At 44.1% G+C, this 27,935-nt stretch overlaps 1 protein-coding gene across 1 annotated transcript in view; it reads right to left on the bottom strand.

Moving 5' to 3' along the window:
• The window catches only part of FLT3LG (fms related receptor tyrosine kinase 3 ligand), a 107,917-nt gene that overhangs the window by 17,109 nt on the left and 62,873 nt on the right, over nucleotides 1–27,935 (bottom strand). Inside the window, exons 5-9 of the mRNA XM_077259648.1 lie at nucleotides 13,651–13,788; nucleotides 12,664–12,796; nucleotides 11,245–11,313; nucleotides 10,560–10,663; nucleotides 8,752–8,785 (exon numbers count right to left, since the gene is read on the bottom strand). Of these exons, the coding sequence (XP_077115763.1) occupies nucleotides 8,752–8,785; nucleotides 10,560–10,663; nucleotides 11,245–11,313; nucleotides 12,664–12,796; nucleotides 13,651–13,788 (478 nt within the window). The remainder of the gene's footprint in view (nucleotides 1–8,751; nucleotides 8,786–10,559; nucleotides 10,664–11,244; nucleotides 11,314–12,663; nucleotides 12,797–13,650; nucleotides 13,789–27,935) is intronic.

The following is a 27,935-nucleotide window of genomic DNA, read 5'->3' as shown; positions in this document are numbered from 1 at the left end:
ATCGGGATGTTGAAATCACCCATGATGATAGTGGGGATGTCAACAGAGAGGAAATGAAGTAGCCATGTGGTGAAGTGGTCGAGAAAGGTGGAGATGGCTAGCTCTGGGGGGCGGTAGATGACAGCCAGCTGGAGGTTGGAGGGGGAATAGATGCGGATGGAGTGCACCTCAAATGAGGGAAGAGTAGCGGAGGGTGGTAGCGGGATTGGAGTGAAGGCGCAGGTGTCGGACAGGAGCAAGCCAACTCCTCCACCACGTTTGTTGGTGGAGCGAGAGGTGTGAGAGAGGTGGAGACCGCCGTAGGAAAGCGCAGCTGGAGAGGCTGAGTCAGAGGGGGTGAGCCAGGTTTCCGTGATGCCAAGGAAGGAGAGTTTGTTGGTGATGAAGAGGTCATGGATAAATGGCAGTTTGTTGCAGACAGAGCGTGCGTTCCATAGTGCTCCAGGTAAGGGGACCGGGGGAGTGGGGGCTGAATGAATGGGTATGAGGTTGTCATGGTTGGGAAAACGTGCAGAGGATCGAGGTAGGGGGTTAGAAATGAGCGTGGGGATGTGTTGGGGTGGGCCGGGATTTGGGGATACATCACCGGCAATGAGGAGTAGCAGACAGAGCGTTAGAAGGTGGGTGCAGGATAGGACATGATGCGGCCGTGTGTGTCTGGAGAAAAAGGATTGTATGTGGAGGAACAGTTCTGAGGAGAAGATGAGATGGCTGGGGAGGATGGAGGAAGAAATTACTAGTTCCTTACAAGGTGGAGGGATTGCAGGAGATTGTAAGAAGGAAAGTAGTATGGGGGTGAATGAGAAAAGAAACCGAAACATTGTAGAGGTTGGTGTTCTGTTACCTTCCAGTCAATTCCAGTCCAATTCAGTCTAATTCAAATTCATAATTAAAAAGATGTAATTTAAAAGATGGAAGTTAGAAGATGAAATGCAGCAGACTGCGTCTGTAGCAGACGCCTGCATGTGAATATATCCCCAGCTAAGGTCAATCAGGTGTGAATGAGGGGGTGGCTGGGTATGGGAGACCAGATGCACAGAGTTAGGCAGAGGTCATAAAGAGAGGGAGGGGTTGGAGTGACCACTCAGAGAGATGCCAGAATAACACAATGAGATATATGGAACAGGTCATGGAAACAGGCTGATAGGTAAGAAAGCATACTAAAAAGGATTATATGTGCTGCACCAAGACACTCAGATCCAGGGAAGGCATAGAAAATTCAATGCAATATACAGAGACATTCAGGAGCCAGGGAGAGCTGGGGAAAATCAATGCATACCATGGAAATTCAATGCAATATACAGAGACATTCAGGAGCCAGGGAGAGCTGGGGAAAATCAATGCATACCATGGAAATTCAATGCAATATACAGAGACATTCAGGAGCCAGGGAGAGCTGGGGAAAATCAATGCATACCATGGAAATTCAATGCAATATACAGAGACATTCAGGAGCCAGGGAGAGCTGGGGAAAATCAATGCATACCATGGAAATTCAATGCAATATACAGAGACATTCAGGAGCCAGGGAGAGCTGGGGAAAATCAATGCATACCAAGACCATGGCCAATCAGTTTTATTGAGGGAAGCTGCTCGAAGGTCAGATGAAGATGAAGGTCAGGTGGCTGTTGTGAATTCTGCTCTTGGGCTCCCTCCGGTGGTTATAAGTGGTAGTGCTGCTGTCTTTGGATCGCTGCATTCATCAGGTGTGTCCACTTATTGCAATTCAGACTGGGCTATTTAGTCTTGCTTGACCCTTTAGTCAGTGCCAGTTGTCCATTGTTCCTGGAGGATTCACATCCCTGCCTGGTCTCTCATGCTTTGCTGTTCATTTCAACAAAGATAAGTTCTGGCCTTGTTTTTTGCAGTCCACATGCTGTGGGCCTTATTGTTCAGTTCTTTTCCATGTTTTGTCTTGTCCAGCTTGGTCTGTATAAGGATTTGTTCAGCCAAGCTGGTATCTCTGGAGATGCAGATATACCCTCCATATCTTTAGTTAGATGTGGAGATTTTGTATTTTCTGTGGTGGATATTTTTTAGTGTTTTAATACTGACCGCATAGTACTCTGTCCTATCCTTTCTATTTAGCTAGAGCGGCCTCCTTTGCTAAATCCTGATTTCAGTCTGCGTATGTTATTTCCCTCTCCTCTCACAGTCAATATTTGTGGGGGGCTGTCTATCCTTTGGGGATTTTCTCTGAGGCAAGATAGTTTTCCCTTTTCTATCTCTAGGGGTATTTAGTCCTACGGCTGTGTCGAGATGTCTAGGGAGTGTTAGGTACATTCCACGGCTACTTCTAGTTGCGGTGTTAAGTTCAGGGTCTGCGGTCAGTACAGGTACCACCTTCTCCAGAGTACGTCTCATGCTGCTCCTAGGCCACCAGATCATAACAGTACAACTGGCCAACAATGAGTTAATCGCATCTCAGAAGAAGGGAAGGAAAGTGCTGAGCCATTTTTTTTTTTCTGTAGTCTGTTGTGTCTTTTCTTCCCTCTTTACCTCTGGGTGGCTCAGGAGTTTGGCGCTGGCATGGATGTTCAGGGATTGGCTTCTCGTGTGGATCAACTTGCTGCTAGAGTACAGGGTATTTCAGATTATATCGTTCAGACTCCGGTTTTAGAGCCTAGAATTCCAACTCCTGATTTGTTTTTTGGGAACAGGTCCAAATTTTTGAGCTTTAAAAATAACTGTAAACTGTTTTTTGCTCTGAAACTCCGTTCCTCTGGTGATCCCATCCAGCAAGTTAAAATTGTCATATCCTTGCTGCGTGGCGATCCTCAGGATTGGACATTTTCCCTGGAATCTGGGAATCCAGCTTTGCTTAATGTAGACACCTTTTTTCAGGCGCTAGGGTTATTGTATGATGAACCTAATTCAGTGGATCATGCTCAGAAGACCTTGTTGGCCCTTTGTCAGGGTCAAGAAGCGGCAGAATCGTATTGCCAGAAATTTAGAAAATGGTCTGTGCTGACTAAATGGAATGAGGATGCCTTGGCGGCAATTTTCAGAAAGGGTCTTTCTGAATCCATTAAAGATGTTATGGTGGGGTTCCCCACGCCTGCTGGTCTGAGTGATTCTATGTCTCTGGCCATTCAGATTGATCGGCGCTTGCGCGAGCGCAGAGTTGTGCACACTGTGGCGTTGTCTTCCGAGCGGAGTCCTGAGCCTATGCAGTGTGATAGGATTGTGTCTAGAGCTGAACGACAAGGATTCAGACGTCAGAATGGGTTGTGTTTTTACTGCGGCGATTCTGCTCATGTTATTTTTGATTGCCCTAAGCGTACCAAGAAAATCGCTAGTTCCGTTACCATCAGTACTGTACAACCTAAATTTCTGTTGTCTGTGACCTTGATCTGCTCATTATCGTCATTTTCTGTCATGGCATTTGTGGATTCAGGTGCCGCTTTAAACTTAATGGACTTAGAATTTGCCAGACGTTGTGGTTTCCCCTTGCAGCCTTTGCAGAGTCCTATTCTTTTGAGGGGCATTGATGCTACACCATTGGCTAAAAATAAACCTCAGTTTTGGACACAGCTGACCATGTGCATGGCGCCAGCCCATCAGGAAGATTGTCGTTTTCTGGTGTTGCATAATTTGCATGATGCTATTGTACTGGGTTTCCCATGGTTACAGGTGCATAATCCGGTATTGGATTGGAAATCTATGTCTGTGACTAGTTGGGGTTGTCAGGGGGTTCATGGTGACGCTCCTTTGATGTCAATTTCCTCCTCCCCCTCTTCTGAAATTCCTGAGTTTTTGTCAGATTTCCAGGATGTATTCGATGAGCCCAAGTCCAGTTCCCTTCCACCGCATAGGGACTGTGATTGTGCTATTGACTTGATTCCAGGCTGTAAGTTCCCTAAGGGCCGACTTTTCAACCTGTCTGTGCCAGAACATGCCGCCATGCGGAGTTATGTTAAGGAGTCTTTGGAAAAGGGGCATATTTGGCCATCTTCTTCACCATTGGGAGCAGGTTTTTTTTTGTTGCCAAGAAGGATGGCTCCTTGAGACCCTGTATTGATTATCGCCTCTTGAATAAGATCACGGTCAAATTCCAATACCCTTTGCCTTTGCTTTCTGATTTGTTTGCTAGGATTAAGGGGGCTAGTTGGTTTACTAAGATTGACCTTCGAGGGGCATATAATCTTGTTCGTATTAAGCAGGGTGACGAATGGAAAACTGCGTTTAATACTCCCGAAGGCCATTTTGAATACCTTGTGATGCCATTCGGGCTCTCTAATGCTCCATCTGTGTTTCAGTCCTTCATGCATGATATATTTCGGAATTATCTTGATAAATTCATGATTGAATATTTGGATGATATTTTGATTTTTTCAGATGATTGGGAGTCTCATGTGAAGCAAGTCAGGATGGTATTTCAGATCCTTCGTGATAATGCTTTGTTTGTGAAGGGGTCTAAGTGCCTCTTCGGAGTACAGAAGGTTTCTTTTTTGGGCTTCATTTTTTCTCCCTCGTCTATAGAAATGGATCCGGTTAAGGTTCAGGCCATTCATGATTGGATCCAGCCCACATCCGTGAAGAGCCTTCAGAAATTTTTGGGCTTTGCTAATTTTTATCGCCGTTTCATTGCCAACTTCTCCAGTGTGGTTAAACCCCTGACCGATTTGACGAAGAAAGGCGCTGATGTGACGAATTGGTCCTCTGCGGCTGTTTCTGCCTTTCAGGAGCTTAAACGCCGATTTACTTCTGCCCCTGTGTTGCATTAGCCGGATGTTTCTCTTCCATTTCAGGTTGAGGTTGACGCTTCTGAGATTGGGGCAGGGGCCGTTTTGTCTCAGAGGAATTCTGATGGTTCCGTGATGAAACCGTGTGCCTTCTTTTCTCGAAAGTTTTCGCCTGCGGAACGCAATTATGATGTCGGCAATCGTGAGTTGTTGGCTATGAAGTGGGCATTTGAGGAGTGGCGACATTGGCTTGAGGGGGCCAAGCACCGTATTGAGGTAAATCAGATTCTTATGATCGGTCAAGACCACGAGTCTGCCAAGCGGCTGAATCCTAGACAGGCCCGATGGTCCCTGTTTTTCTCCCGTTTTGATTTTGTGGTCTCGTATCTTCCATCTTCCGGGTTCTAAGAATGTTAAGGCTGATGCCCTCTCTAGGAGCTTTTTGCCTGATTCTCCTGGGGTCCTTGAGCCGGTGGGGCATTTTGAAGGAAGGGGTGATTCTTTCTGCCATCTCCCCTGATTTACGACGGGTTCTTCAGGAATTTCAGGCTGATAAACCTGACCGCTGTCCAGTGGGGAAACTGTTTGTTCCTGACAGATGGACTAGTAAAGTGATTTCTGAGGTTCATTGTTCTGTGTTGGCTGGCCATCCTGGGATTTTTGGTACCAGAGATTTGGTTGGTAGGTCCTTTTGGTGGCCTTCGTTGTCACGGGATGTGCGTTCTTTTGTGCAGTCCTGTGGGACTTGTGCGCGGGCCAAGCCTTGCTGTTCCCGCGCTAGTGGGTTGCTTTTGCCTTTGCCAGTCCCTGAGAGGTCTTGGACGCATATCTCTATGGATTTTATTTCAGATCTTCCGGTTTCCCAGAGGATGTCGGTTATCTGGGTGGTTTGTGACCGGTTTTCTAAGATGGTTCATTTGGTACCTTTGCCTAAATTGCCTTCCTCTTCTGATTTGGTTCCATTGTTTTTTCAACATGTGGTTCGTTTGCATGGCATTCCGGAGAATATTGTGTCCGATAGAGGTTCCCAGTTTGTTTCTAGGTTTTGGCGGGCCTTTTGTGCTAGGCTGGGCATTGATTTGTCTTTTTCTTCCGCATTTCATCCTCAAATGGCCAAACTGAGCGAACTAATCAGACTTTGGAAACTTATTTGAGATGCTTTGTGTCTGCTGATCAGGATGATTGGGTGGCTTTCTTGCCATTGGCCGAGTTTGCCCTTAATAATCGGGCTAGCTCTGCTACTTTGGTTTCGCCCTTCTTTTGTAATTCTGGTTTTCATCCTCGTTTTTCTTCAGGGCAGGTTGAGCCTTCTGATTGTCCTGGGGTGGACTCTGTGGTTGACAGGTTGCAACAAATTTGGGCTCATGTTGTGGACAATTTGGTGTTGTCTCAGGAGGAGGCTCGGCGTTTTGCCAACCGTCGTCGGTGTGTTGGTTCCCGGCTTCGGGTTGGGGATTTGGCCTGGTTGTCTTCCCGTCATGTTCCTATGAAGGTTTCTTCCCCTAAGTTCAAGCCTCGGTTTATTGGTCCTTATAGGATTTCTGAGATTATCAATCCAGTGTCTTTTCGTTTGGCCCTTCCAGCCTCTTTTTCTATCCATAATGTTTTTCATAGATCTTTGTTGCGGAAATATGTGGTGCCCGTTGTTCCCTCCGTTGATCCTCCTGCCCCGGTGTTGATTGATGGGGAGTTGGAGTATGTGGTTGAGAAGATTTTGGATTCTCGTTTTTCGAGGTGGAAGCTTCAGTATCTTGTCAAATGGAAGGGTTATGGCCAGGAGGATAATTCTTGGGTTGTTGCCTCCGATGTTCATGCTGACGATTTGGTTCTTGCCTTTCATTTGGCTCGTCCTGATCGGCCTGGGGGCTCCGGTGAGGGTTCGGTGACCCCTCCTCAAGGGGGGTACTGTTGTGAATTCTGCTCTTGGGCTCTCTCCGGTGGTTATAAGTGGTAGCGCTGCAGTCTTTGGATCGCTGCATTCATCAGGTGTGTCCACTTATTGCAATTCGGACTGGGCTATTTAGTCTTGCTTGACCCTTTAGTCAGTGCCAGTTGTCCATTGTTCCTGGAGGATTCACATCCCTGCCTGGTCTCTCATGCTTTGCTGTTCATTTCAACAAAGATAAGTTCTGGCCTTGTTTTTTGCAGTCCACATGCTGTGGGCCTTATTGTTCAGTTCTTTTCCATGTTTTGTCTTGTCCAGCTTAGTCTGTATAAGGATTTGTTCAGCCAAGCTGGTATCTCTGGAGATGCAGATATACCCTCCATATCTTTAGTTAGATGTGGAGATTTTGTATTTTCTGTGGTGGATATTTTTTAGTGTTTTAATACTGACCGCATAGTACTCTGTCCTATCCTTTCTATTTAGCTAGAGCGGCCTCCTTTGCTAAATCCTGATTTCAGTCTGCGTATGTTATTTCCCTCTCCTCTCACAGTCAATATTTGTGGGGGGCTGTCTATCCTTTGGGGATTTTCTCTGAGGCAAGATAGTTTTCCCTTTTCTATCTCTAGGGGTATTTAGTCCTATGGCTGTGTCGAGATGTCTAGGGAGTGTTAGGTACATTCCACGGCTACTTCTAGTTGCGGTGTTAAGTTCAGGGTCTGCGGTCAGTACAGGTACCACCTTCTCCAGAGTACGTCTCATGCTGCTCCTAGGCCACCAGATCATAACAGGTGGCTATAATTTTTATAATTCTTTTACACGTTTAACATTTGGGCAGGGGCAAAATTATGGTAGATATAAAGGGTTCCACAGCGCCCTTGCCAGTGCTGGAGGGGGAACAAGCAACGGCATTGGCTATTTCAGCTGGATGTGCATCCGAGGACTCACATTCAGCTGACATGTAATGAAGCACAGAGACCTGCCAGCTTCCTGAGGTGTAATACAAGCCGCTGGCCAATCAGAGGCCAACAGCTGATGTTGGGGTGCCTATCACAAATGGCACATGGCAGTGACGTAATTTTTCTTATTTTATACTTGTTGCAGAAGAGCCGCAGAGCAGAAAAAATATTACTGGAAGGGACCAAGGATAGAGGATATTATACCAAGATGGAGGACATTATACCAGGAAAGTTCCCAGAATGGAGGCCATTATTACTTGAAGGGGCCTAGGATGAAGGACATTAAACTAGGATGGGGGACATTCTACCATAAAAGGGTGACATACCAGTAAGAGGTCCAGGATGATGAACAATATACCAGGAAAAGGCAAAGGATGTGGGATATTATTTTAGGTAGGTGCATAGAGTGAGTAGAGGGGGTAATTATTAAAAGAGGTCTAGGATGGAGGACATTAATACAGGTAAGGGCCCAGGATGGGGGACATTATATCAGGAAAGAGCAAGGATTGGGGACATTATTACAGGAAAGGGGGCATTATTACATGGGGGGGTGAACATGTATGTGTTCATAGGATCTTGAACGCTATAAGGGCAAATACATCAGACGAACGCACAGAGGCCAATCGGACTCTAGTTACGCCACTGACTTTGGAGTTGGCAGGGCATAATAATGTACACTGGATTCACAACTAATAAGTATGATGCAAATTGAATTTCCTTGCCGAATTTGATTGAACGGTCCACTCCTTGAACAACACCTTCTCATTCTCCATGCTTGGTCCCGATAAAATAAAAAAAGCTTATACTCGCCTCTCATGTCGGAGCCAGTCCAGCGCTGTCAGCACTTATGGTCCAAGAGATCCCGTGCGGTTGTGACACTTGAGCCCTGCGCCTAATCATTGCTGGCGTCACTATCGTTGTATGAATTGAACATGAAGAGGAAGTCAGAGCTACGGCGGCTCTCCATCTTCCTCTAAATGTTCAATTCGTAGGAAGGCAGAGACTGTAATACTAGAGCTGATTGGGCACCAAGGGTCACGTGTCACAAGAACTACACAAGAGCCCAGGGACCGAGAGTGCCGACATTGTTGGATCGGCATTGGCACAGGAGGGGAGTATAAGTTTTTTTATTTTATCAAGGCCAAACATTTAGATCAAGAAAGGATTGTCCTAGTAGTGTACAACTACTTTAATCTGACTTCTAGCCAACATTTTGAGTAATTACCTTGACTTCGACTTTTCCAGCATGTTACTAATACCTATTAAAATCAGAGGACCAACATCAGTATATTTTATTAGATCTGATCCAGATGTATAATAAGTGCTCAATACTAGCAGCAAAACAAAACTTTAAAATGGTGAGAATTTGCAGAATAAAGAGATGCTCCGAGCCATCTGCACCTGTGTTATTTTACTGTACATTGTTAACTAACTCAAATTGGTAAAGAGATTTTCCAAATCGTAGATATAACTGTACAGTACACAGTTTCATGGACACATAGCTGCCATGCATACATATACTATTGTAATTTATCTTTGACCGGTGAGAGTTCCCGAGAACAAGAAGAAATCCAACCTTTGCTCTAAAGAGGTAGCCACATATACATGGTCACTAGAGATGAGTGGATTGATCCACAGAGGATCAAGTTTGAGTGAAATTTCCTACTTACCTAATCCCCGATGCCCTCGTCTCCAGGAAAAAAAATGTAAAATAATCAACCACCATATACTCACCTGTCCGCCGTAGTTCACGTAATCCAGAGAGTCCCACGGCGATCTCACGTAAAGAACAGTCACATCTCAAATTCACCAGATCGTCATGGGACATTATGGATTATCTTCTCTGAGGACAGGTGAGGAATATTGTGGTTTATTATTTTATTTTTGTTGCAGGAGACGTTGGCTTTGGTGGATTATATGTTAGGTGAGTATGGTTTAATTAAGATTCATTAAAGGAGTCTGTGTCATTATTTCAAATAAAGGACTTTATTCTGGGTGTCTGTGTTTTTAAACAATATCTCCTGTTGGGGTTACTAATGGATAGGTGTCTTATAGAGGCCTCTCCATTACTAACCTGTGTGCTTGATGTCACCTGACAATTCAAAGGTGACATCAACCCCACAAATATGAACCTCACTTGCCACCGCTACAAGGCAAGTGGGAAGAGCGAGGCAAAGCACCAGATTTGGTGCATCTTATAGATGCGCCTTTTCTGGGGTGGCTGAGAGCTGATGTTTTTAGTCTGGTAGGGGCCAATATCCATGGCCCCTTCCTAGGCTATTAATATCAGCCCGCAGCTGTCTGCCTAGCCTTTGCTGGTTAGATTTTATAGGGGGGCCCTATGTCAATTTTTTTCTGGGGTCCCCCTGTAAACTAGTCAGTAAAGTTTGAGCAAACAGCTGTGAGCTGATATTAATAGCCTGGGAACCTTTATGGCTATTGGCTCCTTCATAGAATATTAACATCAGCCCTCAGCTGTCGGCTTTCCTTCTGCTGGCTATTAAACTTACGCAGGTGCCCACACTATTTTCTTTCATTTATTTCCTTTAAAATTAACAGTTGCTGTCTGGTTAAAGCCTATGTACTTTCGTTCTGTTAACACTCCCACATAGGCTGGTGACAATGTCTGTGTGTTTGTGTGCGTGTTTGTGTTTAAATATCGGCTTAGTAATGAGGGTGTCAAGCTGAGACCTTTTCATTACAAAACCTAGGGCTTGGTGCCAATGACAGCTGCTGACACCAAGCCCTAGTCCCATTACTCTGATGCTATTGCATCAGCATGAAAAAGGTGGTGTTGAACCAAGAAATTTTTTTTTTAAATATCTTTATTTAGCTCAAAAAAGGCTTCATTGCTCTACTAAAACACATACAACAACAAAGAAAAAAAGGACCAAAAAAGGGCCAAGAACGCGCATTTTTGCTGCAGCATTTTTCCTGCCAAGAGATGCAGAAACCTTGCAGAAATGTCTGCAAGCAAATACTCAACGTGAGCACATAGCCTAAGTAAGGAATATAATTCAATTTAAGGCTTACCATAATACTTACTACAAACAATGTGAGTAATACGCTGAGTAGCAGCCAAGTATGAAGTCTTGAACTGGACTGTTTTGCTGGGTCAATGATATGATCAGAGCTACCTAGAAAAAGAGTAGAAAATTACCACTGTTGCAGTATATGAGCAAAATGTATTTTTTTAATGTATTGCTTTAGATGCACTCCATTTTACACAATAAAAGTTAAGAGATGGAGATAAGGATAATTTATTATTAAGAAGCATTGCATATAAAGGCCTTGATTTCTCATTTGCAGGGTTTTTAAATTTTATTGTGCCAAATTCATCAAAATGGCGCATACATTTCATAAATTTGCCCAAAGTAATATAAAACTTTTCCCTAGCCATTTTTGTATTTTTGTGACTTTTTGAGCAAAATGTGATGTCTTTTTCAAAACTACTCAAAAGATGTAACTTTTGAAATACGTGGACAAAATCACTCCAGGATAGGGATGAGTGGGGAGCTGATGGGGATTTGCACAACATGTTGTGACTTTTTAAAAAGTTGCAATAGAGGAATCAGCCAAAAACATCTGGAATTGTTAAACTCTGCCCACAAAGCAGGGGAGAATGAAGCAACCGCTAATTGGCAACAGGGATCACGTGACATAATAAAGTCATGCAATCCCCGGGAGAGCCAGTGCCGAGAAAAAGTATGGAACATACCATTAATATTTAATGCAGGTGTTGTGTGATCTTCAATAATACTTTTCATTGTACTCCCGGACTCATCTACTGGAAAAAAAATTGTATATGCAATCACATATCCTTACAGTATATAAACTAAAGTAAAATACCACACTGGTGTAAATGGTCACCAACATTTTAGCTTTACTATATCAAATATGTCCTAGACATTTGTTGCAACAAAGGGGGCGCCTCATGGGATTTTATCATATGACGCATATATCACCTCTTTTCCAAGGCTCCAACATGAGTCTTTAAATAGTAATATAAAATACATGTGGGATCCCGAGTATTGCACATCTGATGAGGTCCCGTTCCAGTCACATGACTGCTGCAGCCAATCACAAGCCTCAGTGGTCAGGTGATCCAAGAACAGCACATCATTGGTTCCTGTCCACTGGAGTCACCATGTTTAGAACCAGCGAGAATTGCTTTTATTAAATATTTTAAATATCCGGTTTTAAAGCAGAACGACCACTGCTGCTTTTTAGGTTGCAAGCACTACACTGAAGCTGGCCAGGATTAGGAAATAAAAGCGAGCTCCTGAGATCCTGGTCAGCTTCAGAACATTGCTTACAAGCTCAACAAAAAATAGCTTGGAAGCACTGCGTATGTTCTACTGTCTAGCAGAAGTGGTCGGTCTCCAAGGCAACCAGCTGGAAACAAAGTGTCGCTATCTCACGAATGACTGAAATTTTAATAAAACAGTAAACTGCCGCTACGTGAATGTTTGCGAAACCCTTCTGCCTCAGTATACCAGCCGACGTTTCAACGAGTTACTCAGTCTTTTGTGATGGATGACTCACAAGAACAACGTGCCACTATTATTTATTTATTTTTCGTAAGGATAGGAGACGGTGGTTATGAAGGGGTCCAAAAAAGAACAGAATTAATTTGCAAGAAATAAAATACATTTCCTAACTTCAGTCTCAAAATAATCTCCGTTCACACCCAGGCGATTGTCTCACCGGTCAGGGATGAGCAGGCAAAAAATTTGCCACAACTCGTTTCATGCCCAATTCCGAAATGAAAATTTGCTCACAGGAACTTCACGAAATCCATGAATGGTCTAACATTGATCTCCCAGAATGACTGGACAATTTTTTATCACATTTTTAATAAAAAAAAAAAAGTTAAATAGGCAAAAGATTGTACAACTCAACGAAAAAAAAAACCTATCACTGAATCCATATGTAACGTTCTCCCACAATAGTTTGGCATATTGGCTCGAAAGAGAACATACACATAATGGCAGAAGCCCGTACTACAAGCTCCTTCAAGAAGACAATTCCTGATTTTTTGGGGTGTACCCTCTCATATTTCCATTGGATGTTGGGAATGGATCCTGAACGTAAGAGAGATGATATGCCAAGCTTGCCAATGATTGCGATGACTTACCTGTCTCGCACTTCACATGTAAGCAGTGAGTAAAGTTGTTTTCGATATTTGTTTTAAGAGCAGTGAGAGACTCATCTAGATTTTGTATAACGCTGGACATGCTAACTGTTTTATTAGAACATGATGATGGAATCTGAAAAAGAAAGAATTTCACGTCAATCAATTTTAAACAAGTCACTGTAAGGCTGTGTGCCCATGATGAGTTTTTGGTGAGTTTTTGAAAAAAATTTAACTAACCTTAATGGGTGCAGAAATACAACATCAAAAACTCACCAAAAGCTCATCGTGGGAACGGAGCCTTATAGCAACCTTGCGGCAAAAAACTAGGTGGAAATTTAAGACAAAAATCAGCTGCTGTTTTTTTGCCACTTTTTTATTTCAATAGGCCAAAATGCATGGGACACCTTACGAAAATTATTATGTGCCTTAAGGCTACGTTCACTCAATGAACTTTTGGTTTGTAACCCATTTTACTCAAAGGGTGCAGAAAATCCGCAACATCAAAAACTCATCGTAAGAACGTAGCCTAATTATCCAGTCAAGGCCGTTTCCTAACCAACGTAAAAAAAAAATACAGCTTTATATCAAAACTGATCACAATGTAAGATTTGATACTCATTGAAATGAATGGTTTAAATAAAAAAAAAACTATTAAAAAAACATTGTTTAAACTAAAGCTGCCCACAAGAATAAAAGTTGACAATTGTTTGAAAATGAAATCATTCGTGATGGACCATTGATAACTTTCTGACGGCCAAAAATGTCATCCGTCAGGTTGGATTTTTTTTTTTTTTTATGTCAACTGAAACTGCAAATTTATGGCATAAGTGGCCAAATACCACTTAGCACAAGCCTACTAATGTACTTAAATGCTTATCGGGGTTTCAAAAACTTTGCATACCTCAATAGTACATGCATTCCCGTGTAAGAAAGAATAGTGCGCTGGTGTCCCCCATTGCGACTGTCCCGGCAAATATAGACACGTACCTTAAATAAACATTTCTGAATGAAGTGAATTTCAATTTGTAAGTTTCTAATCATTTTGTTCAACGCGCGTCCTCCGGTCATCTGTCCCAGCTGGGAATTGATTAAAAACAATCTCAATAAGTGCTGGCAGTTTTGGTCCTAAAAATAAAATATGAAAGACGAGAAATGTAAAAGTTTTATAAAAGTTTTATTACTTTAAAGTCAAACTGTCAGTCGGATTGTGCTGAGGAACCTACAGACAGTGTCAGGTCGGCGCCGTTATACTGATTAAAATGATACCTGGGTTGATGAAATCCGCCTTGTGGTTGTTGTTTAATCTTTATTTGTAGTTTACAGTTAAAGAGATTCTCGCGCTCCGGGGCGGCCTGTGGGCGGGGCTGTGAGCTGAGTAGTGGGTGAGGTTGTGGGCGGGGCTTTTTGTGGTGCTCTGCTTATATATCCATCATTATGACTCATGACAGGTCATTGATCCCTCAGTGATCTGCCCCCTATTTTACATACTGCATATCTTGAGAACCCACAGAAATAACATGGATCACATTAGCAAGATGTATGCTTGGGGACACAAATAGGTCTCCACCCATGTGTATATAAGGACAATAATGTATACTCCAGATACTGAATTTTAAGAAAAAAATGGAGTTCTATACAGAAATTAAATAAAAACAGTCTTTATTATAACAAAAATTAGTTAAAAAAACCAATGTGCAATGTACAATATAAGAGAAGCAAGGAGACTCTAGTGAACATACATCCGGATCACGTACACCAAACTATGTATAATAACACCAAGGGTTACATATATATATCTACCGCATTTACAATGATATGGTAAATGATGCCGGTTTCATTGTGGACAAGTGTCCCCCCTATACAGAGTAACCGAACATCAGAAAAGGCGGTCGTATGTATCAGATATACGGTTTCTTACCCATGGAGAAGTAAATGGTGCCTGGGACCCTGGATATCCCCCTGACGCGCGTTTCGTGTAGCTTTTTCAAAGAGGGAGTGAGGAAAAGCTTCTCAAGTACGGCGTTTTATACTACTGCCCGTTTGCCGAAATCTCTGAAATGCGCATGCGCGCCACGATCACTGCAGGAAGTTGTACTCACTCCCCGGCATTCACTAGGAGTGTCAAAATTTTGACTTTCACAGCATATATGACTCTTCGGCGCTTTGTTTTGGGCGCCTTTTCCATTATGTCCGGGACTGATCTCTGGCGCATGCGCCCTACGCCTGCGGGGGAATTCTCTCTGCTTCGGCTTCAGTTCCCCTAGGTGCGCATGTCCGTGACGTCAGAAGGGGATTTCCCCATGACGTGCGCTCCTAGTGAATGCCGGGGAGTGAGTACAACTTCCTGCAGTGTTCGTGGCGCGCATTTCAGAGATTTCGGCAAACGGGCAGTAGTATAAAACGCCGTACTTGAGAAGCTTTTCCTCACTCCCTCGTGATCCGGATGTATGTTCACTAGGGTCTCCTTGCTTCTCTTATATTGTACATTGCACATTGGTTTTTTAACTAATTTTTGTTATAATAAAGACTGTTTTTATTTAATTTCTGTATAGAACTCCATTTTTTTCTTAAGATTCAGTATCTGGAGTATACATTATTGTCCTTATATACACATGGGTGGAGACCTATTTGTGTCCCCAAGCATACATCTTGCTAATGTGATCCATGTTATTTCTGTGGGTTTGTTCTCATTACTAATTTCCTCTGTGTTTTTCACAGCAGCTGATCCCAGACAGATGGACTTTAGAGCCAGGGACTCCTCATGGCTCAGTCAAATCAATGAAGTCTTTAAGGATGACCCTAGTTTGATTTTAAGTTGTAATTACAGAGAAAACCATGAATTGATTCAAAAACTAAAATCACTTCTGCACAAACGAATGAGGACATGGTGGAACAAGGGTTTTTTGGAAAAATATGTCTCCAAGGGACTAATACCGAGAGGCCTACGCGTGCAGGTGTTTACGTCCTTTGAAACTGATTTGTCTTGGTTTAAAAATAGATGGGAGGAATTGGCAGGCAACTGTTCCAAGGGGTTCATGGAACTCCTTATTAAACATAACGAACTCACTCTCAGTGAACTTGAAAAAGAAATTGATAGTATTCAAACATTATTGAAAAAAGAATTGACAACTGAAGCTATCAAAAAAGTAAATGAGGATTTGGAAAAAGACTTTCTCAAATGGGAGGAAGATATCAGAAATACCAAGACAAAAAAGTTTCAGAGGGATGCACTTGATTTCCAAAATAATCAGGTCTATAGGTGGAGACACAATAATAGGAGAAGGGGCCGTTCTGTATCCAGGGCTCGTAATGAATCTATGTCATCTGTAACGTCGGGTGAAGACCATGAAAGTGATGCCCCACGGGCAACGAGTTCAAGTACTATCAGACATACGAGATCAAGCTATAAACAAATTGAGCATGCAAAGGGTAAAGCCACCGCCAAACGGAGAATATCTCCAGTCCACCAATCGGAGGATAAGAAAAAGAAATCCGGAACATTCGAGGTGATTAATTTGTCCCACCATAGATTGACTGAGGCACAACGTGAAGTGCTATCTTTCGGTCTCACATTTGTGCCTAATAACCCATTTAATTATTTTTCAGCCGTAAAAGACATGCACCTCTTTTCCCGCAAGTTAATCCTGAAAAAACTGCATAATAAGAGGGAAAATGAGGAATACGGACTGACATCTGAAATTGATAGAGAGACATTGGCAGTCCTGGAGGATCTATTAAAGGAGCAAGAACCTGACCCTAAAGGTACGTTCCCGAGGTCTATCCTACCCAAATCAACCACGTTCCCTCCCTTGTCCCTATGTCCTCAAGTAGAGATCTTTACCAGGTTAGTACTGGAGGATTTTAAAAAAATCCCAGAATTCGTCACAAATGACAATGTGACGAAATCTCAGCGAAAAGCGCTGCAGGAACTTGGTAAATTAGATGATGTTGTTATCAAAGCGGCGGACAAGGGAGGGAATGTTGTTATTTGGCCTACTATTAAGTATGAGAAGGAAGCACTGAGACAGTTGAATTGTAAAGACACATACATTCGACTGTCTCACTGCCCTGTAGAGACACACAAAATCAAATTGGATAGAATCTTACGGAACGCCCTGGATCGGGGCACCATCAACAAGAAAGTATTTGATGGTTTGACAGTGGAATTTCCAAAAATTCCCACAATGTACCTACTACCAAAGGTACATAAACATATGATAGATCCTCCGGGGAGGCCAATAGTCTCCGGGATTGATGGCCTATGTAATCCGATTTGCAAGTATATTGATTTTTATTTAAAATCTATGGTGGAGACATTACCTTCATATGTTCGGGATACTACAGACATGCTAACTAAGATAGAAGGGATAGTTTTGGAGCAGGACATGTGTTATGACCCCAATGGCGAGGGTCTCAGAGGAACAAGTAAGTCTGCGAAGTACAAAAATCCAGCTCATAGGGCAGTGGTAACTGGGTTGACCATATATCTACTCCTAACGCCAACACTAGAAGTAGCCGGGGAACATGCCTACGTTGGTCGCTAGATGTCTCGCGCCAGCCGGAGAACTAACTACCCCTAGAAGAGGAAAACAAAGACCTCTCTTGCCTCCAGAGAAAGGACCCCAAAAGTAGGATACAAGCCCCCCACAAATAATAACGGTGAGGTAAGAGGAAATGACAAACATAGAAATGAACTAGGTTTAGCAAAGAGAGGCCCGCTTACTAATAGCAGAATGTAGTAAGATAACTTATATGGTCAACAAAAACCCTATCAAACATCCACGCTGGAAATTCAAGAACCCCCGAACCGTCTAACGGCCCGGGGGGAGAACACCAGCTCCCTAGAGCTTCCAGCAAGGACAGGATACAGATTAAGTACAAGCTGGACAAAAATGCAAACAAAAACAAATAGCAAAAAGCAAGAAAGCAGACTTAGCTTAATCTAGCAGGAACCAGGATCAGTAGACAAGAGCACAACAGATTAGCTCTGATTACAACGTTGCCAGGCATTGAACTGAAGGTCCAGGGAGCTTATATAGCAACACCCCTGAACTAACGGCCCAGGTGAGCATACAAGGGATGACTGACATACCCAGAGTCAAATCACTAGTAACCACTAGAGGGAGCCAAAAAGCAAATTCACAACAGTACCCCCCCCTTAGTGAGGGGTCACCGAACCCTCACCAAGACCACCAGGGCGATCAGGATGAGCGGCGTGAAAGGCCCGAACTAAATCGGCCGCATGCACATCAGAGGCGACCACCCAGGAATTATCCTCCTGACCATAGCCCTTCCACTTGACCAGGTACTGAAGCCTCCGCCTGGAGAGACGAGAATCTAAGATCTTCTCCACCACGTACTCCAACTCGCCCTCAACCAACACCGGAGCAGGAGGCTCAGCAGAAGGAACCACAGGCACAACGTACCGCCGCAACAAGGACCTATGAAATACGTTGTGAATGGCAAACGACACCGGAAGATCCAGGCGAAAGGACACAGGATTAAGGATTTCCAATATCTTGTACGGACCAATGAAGCGAGGCTTAAATTTGGGAGAGGAGACCTTCATAGGAACAAATCGAGAAGACAGCCACACCAAATCCCCAACACGAAGTCGGGGACCCACACCGCGGCGGCGGTTGGCAAAACGCTGAGCCTTCTCCTGTGACAACTTCAAGTTGTCCACCACATGATTCCAGATCTGCTGCAACCTATCTACCACAGAATCCACCCCAGGACAGTCAGAAGGCTCCACATGTCCCGAGGAAAAACGAGGATGGAAACCAGAGTTGCAGAAAAATGGCGAAACCAAGGTGGCGGAACTAGCCCGATTATTAAGGGCAAATTCAGCCAACGGCAAGAAGGTCACCCAATCATCCTGATCAGAAGAGACAAAACACCTCAAATAAGCCTCCAGAGTCTGATTAGTTCGCTCCGTTTGTCCATTAGTCTGTGGATGAAAAGCGGACGAAAACGACAAATCAATGCCCATCCTACCACAAAAGGATCGCCAGAACCTGGAAACAAACTGGGATCCTCTGTCCGACACAATATTCTCAGGAATGCCGTGTAAACGGACCACGTTCTGGAGGAACACAGGAACCAGATCAGAAGAGGAAGGCAGCTTAGGCAAAGGAACCAAATGGACCATCTTGGAGAAACGATCACATATCACCCAGATGACAGACATGCCCCGAGACACCGGAAGATCAGAAATGAAATCCATAGAGATGTGTGTCCAAGGTCTCTTCGGGACAGGCAAGGGCAAGAGCAACCCGCTGGCACGAGAACAGCAAGGCTTAGCTCGAGCACAAGTCCCACAGGACTGCACAAAAGACCGCACATCCCTTGACAAGGACGGCCACCAAAAGGACCTGGCCACCAGATCCCTGGTGCCAAAAATTCCCGGGTGCCCTGCCAACACCGAGGAATGAACCTCGGAAATGACTCTACTGGTCCACCTAGCAGGCACAAACAATCTGTCAGGTGGACAAGAGTCAGGCCTACCAGCCTGAAATCTCTGCAACACACGTCGCAGATCCGGAGAAATAGCTGACAAGATAACTCCTTCCTTAAGAATACCCACAGGTTCAGCGACTCCAGGAGCATCAGGCACAAAGCTCCTAGACAGAGCATCGGCCTTCACATTCTTCGAACCTGGTAAATACGAGACCACAAAGTCAAAACGGGAGAAAAACAATGACCAGCGGGCCTGTCTAGGATTCAGGCGTTTAGCAGACTCGAGATACATCAGATTTTTGTGATCAGTCAAAACCACCACACGATGCTTAGCACCCTCGAGCCAATGACGCCACTCCTCAAATGCCCACTTCATGGCCAACAACTCCCGATTGCCCACATCATAATTTCGCTCTGCAGGCGAAAACTTCCTAGAGAAAAAGGCACAAGGTCTCATAGTAGAGCAACCAGGACCTCTCTGAGACAAAACGGCCCCTGCCCCAATCTCCGAAGCATCCACCTCAACCTGAAAGGGCAGTGAGACATCAGGCTGGCACAAAACAGGCACCGAAGTAAACCGGCGTTTCAACTCCTGGAAAGCCTCCACGGCAGCAGAGCCCAGTTAGCTACATCAGAGCCTTTCTTGGTCATATCCGTCAAAGGTTTAACAACGCTAGAAAAATTAGCGATAAAACGACGGTAAAAGTTAGCAAAACCCAAGAACTTCTGAAGACTCTTAACTGACGAGGGCTGAGTCCAATCATGAATAGCTCGGACCTTGACTGGGTCCATCTCCACAGCAGAAGGGGAAAAAATGAACCCTAAAAAGGGAACCTTCTGTACACCAAAGAGACACTTTGAGCCTTTAACAAAGAATTTTCACGCAAAATCTTGAAAACCATCCTGACCTGTTCTACATGCGAGTCCCAATCATCAGAAAAAACCAGAATATCGTCCAGATAAACGATCAAAAATTTATCCAGATACTTCCGGAAAATGTCATGCATAAAGGACTGAAAAACTGAAGGGGCATTAGAGAGCCCAAAAGGCATCACCAAGTACTCAAAATGACCTTCGGGCGTATTGAATGCGGTTTTCCATTCATCTCCTTGCTTAATGCGCACAAGGTTGTACGCACCACGAAGATCTATCTTGGTGAACCACTTGGCACCTTTAATCCGGGCAAACAAGTCAGACAACAGCGGCAAAGGATACTGAAATTTGACAGTGATCTTATTTAAGAGCCGATAGTCAATACAAGGCCTCAAAGATCCGTCCTTTTTGGCCACAAAAAAGAATCCCGCACCAAGAGGGGAAGAAGAAGGACGGATATGCCCCTTCTCCAGAGACTCTCTAATATATGAACGCATAGCGGTATGTTCAGGTACCGACAGGTTAAATAATCTTCCCTTAGGAAACTTACTGCCTGGAATCAACTCTATTGCGCAGTCACACTCCCTATGAGGAGGCAGTGCACTGGACCTGGACTCGCTGAAAACATCCTGATAATCAGACAAATACTCCGGAACTTCCGAAGGCGTAGAAGAAGCAATAGACACGGGCAGGGAATCCCCATGATTTCCACGGCATCCCCAACTTGACACTGACATGGCCTTCCAATCCAAGACTGGATTATGGGTCTGCAACCATGGCAACCCCAAAACAACCAAATCATGCATTTTATGCAAAACAAGAAAACGTATAACCTCCCGATGTTCAGGAGTCATACACATGGTAACCTGTGTCCAAAACTGCGGTTTATTTTCTGCCAACGGCGTAGCATCAATACCCCTAAGAGGGATAGGATTTTCTAATGGCTCAAGAACAAAACCACAGCGCTTGGCAAATGACAGATCCATAAGACTCAGGGCAGCACCTGAATCTACAAACGCCATGGCAGGATAAGATGACAGTGAACAAATCAAAGTTACAGATAGAATAAATTTAGGTTGCAAATTACCAACGGTGACAGGACTAACAACCTTAGTTAGACGTTTAGAGCATGCTGAGATAACATGTGTAGAATCACCACAGTAGTAACACAAGCCATTCTGGCGTCTATGAATTTTCCGCTCATTTCTAGTCAGGATTCTATCACATTGCATTAAATCAGGTGTTTGTTCAGACAGCACCATAGGTGAATTTGCGGTTTTTCTATCACATTGCCTTAAATCAGGTGCCTGTTCAGACAACACCATAAGGGAATTTGCGGTTTTGCGCTCCCGCAACCGCCGGTCAATTTGAATAGCCAGGGCCATGGAATCATTTAGACCTGTGGGAATAGGGAAACCCACCATCACATTCTTAATGGCTTCAGAAAGGCCATTTCTAAAATTTGCGGCCAGTGCACACTCGTTCCACTGAGTCAGCACGGACCATTTCTGAAATTTTTGGCAATACACTTCAGCCTCGTCCTGGCCCTGAGACATAGCCAGCAAGGCTTTTTCTGCCTGAATCTCAAGATTGGGTTCCTCATAAAGTAAACCGAGCGCCAGAAAAAATGCATCAATATCCGCCAATGCCGGATCTCCTGGCGCCAGCGAGAAGGCCCAATCCTGAGGGTCGCCCCGTAAAAAAGAAATAACAATTTTCACTTGCTGAGCGGAGTCTCCAGATGAACAGGGTCTCAGGGACAAAAATAATTTACAATTATTCCTGAAATTTCTAAACTTAAATCGGTCCCCGAAAAACAATTCAGGAATCGGTATCTTAGGTTCTGACATAGGATTTCTGGTAACATAATCTTGTATGCCCTGCACACGAGCAGCAAGCTGGTCCACACTTGTAATCAAGGTCTGGACATTCATGTCTACAGCAAGCTTGAGCCACTCAGAGGTAAAGGGGAAAAGAAAAAAAAAAATGAGAGAGAGGAAAAAAAAAAACTCAGAATTTTCTTTCTTATAATCCCGCTTCTGCAATGCATTTAACATTTAATACTGGCCTGGCAAACTGTTATGACCCCAATGGCGAGGGTCTCAGAGAAATAGGTAAGTCTGCGAAGTACAAAAATCCAGCTCATAGGGCAGTGGTAACTGGGTTGACCATATATCTACTCCTAACGCCAACACTAGAAGTAGCCGGGGAACATGCCTACGTTGGTCGCTAGATGTCTCGCGCCAGCCGGAGAACTAACTACCCCTAGAAGAGGAAAACAAAGACCTCTCTTGCCTCCAGAGAAAGGACCCCAAAAGTAGGATACAAGCCCCCCACAAATAATAACGGTGAGGTAAGAGGAAATGACAAACATAGAAATGAACTAGGTTTAGCAAAGAGAGGCCCGCTTACTAATAGCAGAATGTAGTAAGATAACTTATATGGTCAACAAAAACCCTATCAAACATCCACGCTGGAAATTCAAGAACCCCCGAACCGTCTAACGGCCCGGGGGGAGAACACCAGCTCCCTAGAGCTTCCAGCAAGGACAGGATACAGATTAAGTACAAGCTGGACAAAAATGCAAACAAAAACAAATAGCAAAAAGCAAGAAAGCAGACTTAGCTTAATCTAGCAGGAACCAGGATCAGTAGACAAGAGCACAACAGATTAGCTCTGATTACAACGTTGCCAGGCATTGAACTGAAGGTCCAGGGAGCTTATATAGCAACACCCCTGAACTAACGGCCCAGGTGAGCATACAAGGGATGACTGACATACCCAGAGTCAAATCACTAGTAACCACTAGAGGGAGCCAAAAAGCAAATTCACAACAGACATGTGGCTAGTAACAGCTGATGTCGAATCTTTATATACATGCATTGCACACGACGACGGTATTGAGGCGGTCCGCTTCTTCCTGGAGAATGGCAACTGGGATGGTGAGACCTGTGATGTTGTAGTGACCTTGTTGCAGTTTGTTCTGACCCATAATGTGTTTACCTTCAAGGATAGGTACTACCTCCAAATACGTGGCACTGCCATGGGGGCAGCTTGTGCTCCAGCCTATGCCAACCTGTTCCTCGGTCTATGGGAGAGATCCATATTCCATCAGGATGGAGCTTCTGCTGTAGACCGAGTGCAGTGTTGGCATAGGTACATTGATGACATCTTTTTTATATGGCAGGGTAGTGAGGAAGGCATCACTGAATTTATGGGTCAGCTCAACTGCAACTCTCGCAACATAAAATTAACATATAAGACACATAAACAGAGGATTGATTTCCTCGACATTTGTCTTGAGGTGGATGAGATGGGGACGCTGCATACAGATGTGTTTAGAAAAGCCACTTCAGTTAATTCCTTATTGCATGCGTCCTCATCCCATACCACACATACCATCAAAGCCATCCCAATTGGCCAGTTCCTCAGGATGAAGCGGATCTGCTCTACCGAACAGAAATTTGAGGCCCAATCGGATGATCTAAAAAATAGATTTAAAGTCCGTAGTTACAGCAATCGCTGCATTAAGCAAGGGTACATTAGAGCCAAGAAAATGGATAGACACCAGCTACTGTATAAAAAGGAGAAGAAAATCACATCGGATAACAATGTTAGATTTATCTCCACATACAACTGCTATTGGAAGCGTATGCAGGAGATAATCAACAGGCATTGGCCAGTACTCCTTACTGATTCCGTATTGGCATCAAGCATCCCTCAAAGACCTAGCTTTACAGCAAAACGGGGGAGAAGTATTAGAGATCTATTAGTTAAAAGCCACTATGTGGCAAAAGTCACTAATCCCCTAAATCCAACCAACAGAGGCCCAACTTGGGGTTGCTATCCCTGCGGCGATTGCTTGGCATGTAAGGAAAAAAATCTCATTAGGGGCACTCATTTTTCGTCGTCGTGTGCTACAAAGAGGTTCCAGATTCGTCATCACATTCGCTGTAGTAGTACTTCTGTTGTGTACCTGGCCACATGTCCTTGCTCCAAAATATATGTTGGGCTTACGTCACGTCAGCTCCGTGTACGCGTGAGAGAACACGTAAGGGACATCGTAAATGCACGTAAGGCTGAGGACGTAAAAACCCTAAAGACTATCCCAAAGCATTTCTATTTGTTCCATGGATGCGATCCCACGGGTCTACGGATCATTGGGATCGATCAGGTTCACTGTGGCAATAGAGGAGGTAACATCAAACGACTACTCGCACAGGTAGAATGTAAATGGATAGTTACTTTGGATGCTATGTCTCCGGCGGGACTTAACGAAACTATTAGCTTTGTCCCCTTTTTATGAAAACCCTGTTCTACTATGCACTCTTAGTGCGTTGTTAGGAGATCAATAAATCTGTCATTACATTTTAAAATTGTGTTTTTTTGTTGTTTTTTCTGTTTATCATTTATTTTTATCTTATCCCTTACATCCTTAGATCTAATTGGTTCTCAATATCCGGTGTTTTGCTATTATGCTATTTGAATGAGGACACAAGCATCAGTGAATCTGTAGTAGCGGGCACTACGTGAAGATGGCTCACTTCGTTGCATCAGTATTAATAATGTTTTGTTATATTTATATGTATCGCATATATGTATTTATCAAGTATGTCATTGTTGCACTGTTTCTACACAGGTACTCACATTTTTATCATGCAAGAGTATTATATATTTTATATATTGTATATTTATTACTAGGATTATATATTTATCATTATTTCACATTTTCACCCATATTAGCATCACTTTTATGCCCCACTAAATGTAGTGTCCCGTTTAGCTTGTTTCTGTCTCTCATAATCATTAGTGCTACAACTGCCCAGTATTCTATTTAGCCGTGGCCCCTTTAAATTTTGACTTTCACAGCATATATGACGCTTCGGCGCTTTGTTTTGGGCGCCTTTTCCATTATGTCCGGGACCGATCTCTGGCGCATGCGCCCTGCGCCTGCGGGGGAATTCTCTCTGCTTCGGCTTCAGTTCCCCTAGGTGCGCATGTCCGTGACGTCAGATGGGGATTTCCCCATGACGTGCGCTCCTAGTGAATGCCGGGGAGTGAGTACAACTTCCTGCAGTGATCGTGGCGCGCATGCGCATTTCAGAGATTTCGGCAAAAGGGGAGTAGTATAAAACACCGTACTTGAGAAGCTTTTCCTCACTCCCTCTTTGAAAAAGCTACGCGAAACGCGCGTCAGGGGGATATCCAGGGTCCCAGGCACCATGGGTAAGAAACCGTATATCTGATACATACGACCACCTTTTCTGATGTTCGGTTACTCTGTATAGGGGGGACACTTGTCCACAATGAAACTGGCATCATTTACCATATCATTGTAAATGCGGTAGATATATATATGTAACCCTTGGTGTTATTATACATAGTTTGGTGTACGTGATCCGGATGTATGTTCACTAGGGTCTCCTTGCTTCTCTTATATTGTACATTGCACATTGGTTTTTTAACTAATTTTTGTTATAATAAAGACTGTTTTTATTTAATTTCTGTATAGAACTCCATTTTTTTCTTAAAATACTGCATATCTTATTGTTTGAAAAAAAACAAAAAAAACATTCTTCATGCACCGGTGGCGGCGCTTGTGAGTCGCCCGCCAGGGGCGTGGGGTACTTAGGACCAGGTCCGATCGCACTTAAAGGGGATGTCACGGTGGCTGCGATCCGGTCCGTGGCCCTGGGCACTCAATTAAAAGGGAAAAGGTCTTTTAAGGGGATTTGATAAAAAAAAAGTAGTGTTCGTGATGCCACCTGTGGTTTTCGGTCAGGGTGACCGACACTGCTTTAAGGGGTCCTCTGGGGTGATGATTCTGCAGTTTAGATGCTATAGCTCTTCACAGGTAGAGCTGGGCCCCCAGGGTTGTGAGTGATGTAGGTAGCAATGCTATTAAAGACAGGTAGAGGTGCAGAGTATGTGATGCCGGAAAGAAATGGAAGGACACAGCAGGTTGCAGTTTTCACAGCTTTACTTACAGTTCGGGCCCCCAGCCGGGGTGCTGTGTCCTCCAGGTAAGGTCCAGAGAACTCTCCGGCAAGTCAGGCACCTGTCCAGAACTCCACTTATATGTATGCCTCTCCTGGCCATCTTTCTGTGCTGGCTATAGCCTCTCCTGCCTCAGCACTTGCCACCCAGTAACCCAAGCCAGTGAACGCGGGTATTGTCGGGCGACGTACTCTCTGTCCCCTGAACCCTATATGTTCACCTTTTCAGCGAGTAGGTGCAAATATGGCTGCTGCACCTGCAATCACAGCAGCCTCCGGATTCTTTGCTGGAGCCTGGAGTGTTCCCACTAATTCATGGGCTGGATCCCCTACTGCGGCCTGGTTCCTCCACCGACGCAGGTCAGCCTGGATACAGATCCCACGGGTGGCCTCCTGCACTTCGCGTGTTCCTGGAACCCCTTCTACTGGGAGCCTCTTCTCCTCCCTTTCAATTCTTGCTCTTTCTCTCTCACTCTGTCTGATGCTGCAGACTGCCACGTCTGCTCAGCTTCACTCCTCTCCTACCAGCTCCGCCTCAGCTGAAGTTCAGTGACAAGCTCGTCTTCCTTTCCCCTCCACCTCAGTCTTCCTTCTCCTTTGGCCTCTCAGGACCAACTGCTCTCACACACTTCCCCACCTAATTAGCTCCTCCCCTTTTTCCTACCTTCTCCACCCACTCCCCAACACCCTTTCCTATCCAAACTGCTGTCTGTTGGGTGCAAGTGTTAGGGCTCATTTTCACTTGCGAGGAAAATGGATGAGTGCAATCTGATAACAAAAGTCGGACTGCACTCGGACCAATGTTCTTCAATAGGTGTCATCTCATTTGCGATTATTTTCTCAGCCAAAATCGGACTGAGAAAAAAAATTGCAGCATGCTGCGTATTGCTGCGATTCTCGGACAAGACTCACCAATGTAAGTCAATGGGTGCGAGAAAAAATAAAAAATAAATAAAAATCGCACAGCACTCGCACCATGCGAGTTCTGTCTGATTTTACGCACCGGTGTCCTTTGAAAAGCCGGTAATTCAGCGCTGGGTACAGTAAAATCACACTGACAGGTTAGAATAGATATATCCACATAGAATAGGTTACAATAGCAAGGTGACATTAACCCTTCATTACCCCATATCCCACCGCTACAGGGGAGTGGGAAGAGAGTGGCCAAGTGCCAGAATAGGCGCATCTTCCAGATGTGCCTTTTCTGGGGTGGCTAGGGGCAGATGTTTTTAGCCAGGGGGGCCAATAACCATGGACCCTCTCTAGGCTAAGCCCTCAGTCACTGGCTTTACCACTCTGGCAGAGAAAATTGCGCGGGAGCCCACGCCAATTTTTTCCGCGATTAAACAATTATTTTAACAGCTAGAGCCACTAAATTTTACACACAGACACTTCTTACATTAGTAAAGAGGAATATGTAATAAAAGAAGGGATATGAAATGGTTTACTGTATGTAATCCATGTCTCATATCCTGTTGGGTTTGGGAAGGAGATAGCAAAAGCTGGCAAATGACTTACAGGCTTTTCTGCTATCTAGCGCTGCATTAAATATAAATATTTATATATATATAGGTGTCTCAGTGACGTATATATATAAATATATATACACCTATTCTATGTGTATATATTTATTCTATCTTTTCTATTCTAATCTGTCAGTGTGATTTTTCCGTACACAGCACTGATTTGCCGGCTTTTCAAAGGACACCGCTGCGTAAAAATCAGACAGCGATACGGATGTCATACGGATGTTGCGATTTAAAAAAAAAATAAATAAATAATAAAAATCGCATGACACTCTCATGACAATCGCATTATTTACCTCCGTTTTTTCGGTCCCTAAGTCGGACTGTTTTTTCCTCTCAAGTGTAAAAGAGCTCTTAAGAGTTCTGTACAACGTTCCCTTCTTACCAGAGAGTTGGGATACCACATCTCTGGCTGAGA

This window comes from Ranitomeya variabilis, chromosome 4, assembly GCF_051348905.1.
Source record: "Ranitomeya variabilis isolate aRanVar5 chromosome 4, aRanVar5.hap1, whole genome shotgun sequence".
Lineage (NCBI taxonomy): Eukaryota > Metazoa > Chordata > Amphibia > Anura > Dendrobatidae > Ranitomeya > Ranitomeya variabilis.
This window is presented reverse-complemented; position numbering and strand designations above follow the sequence as displayed.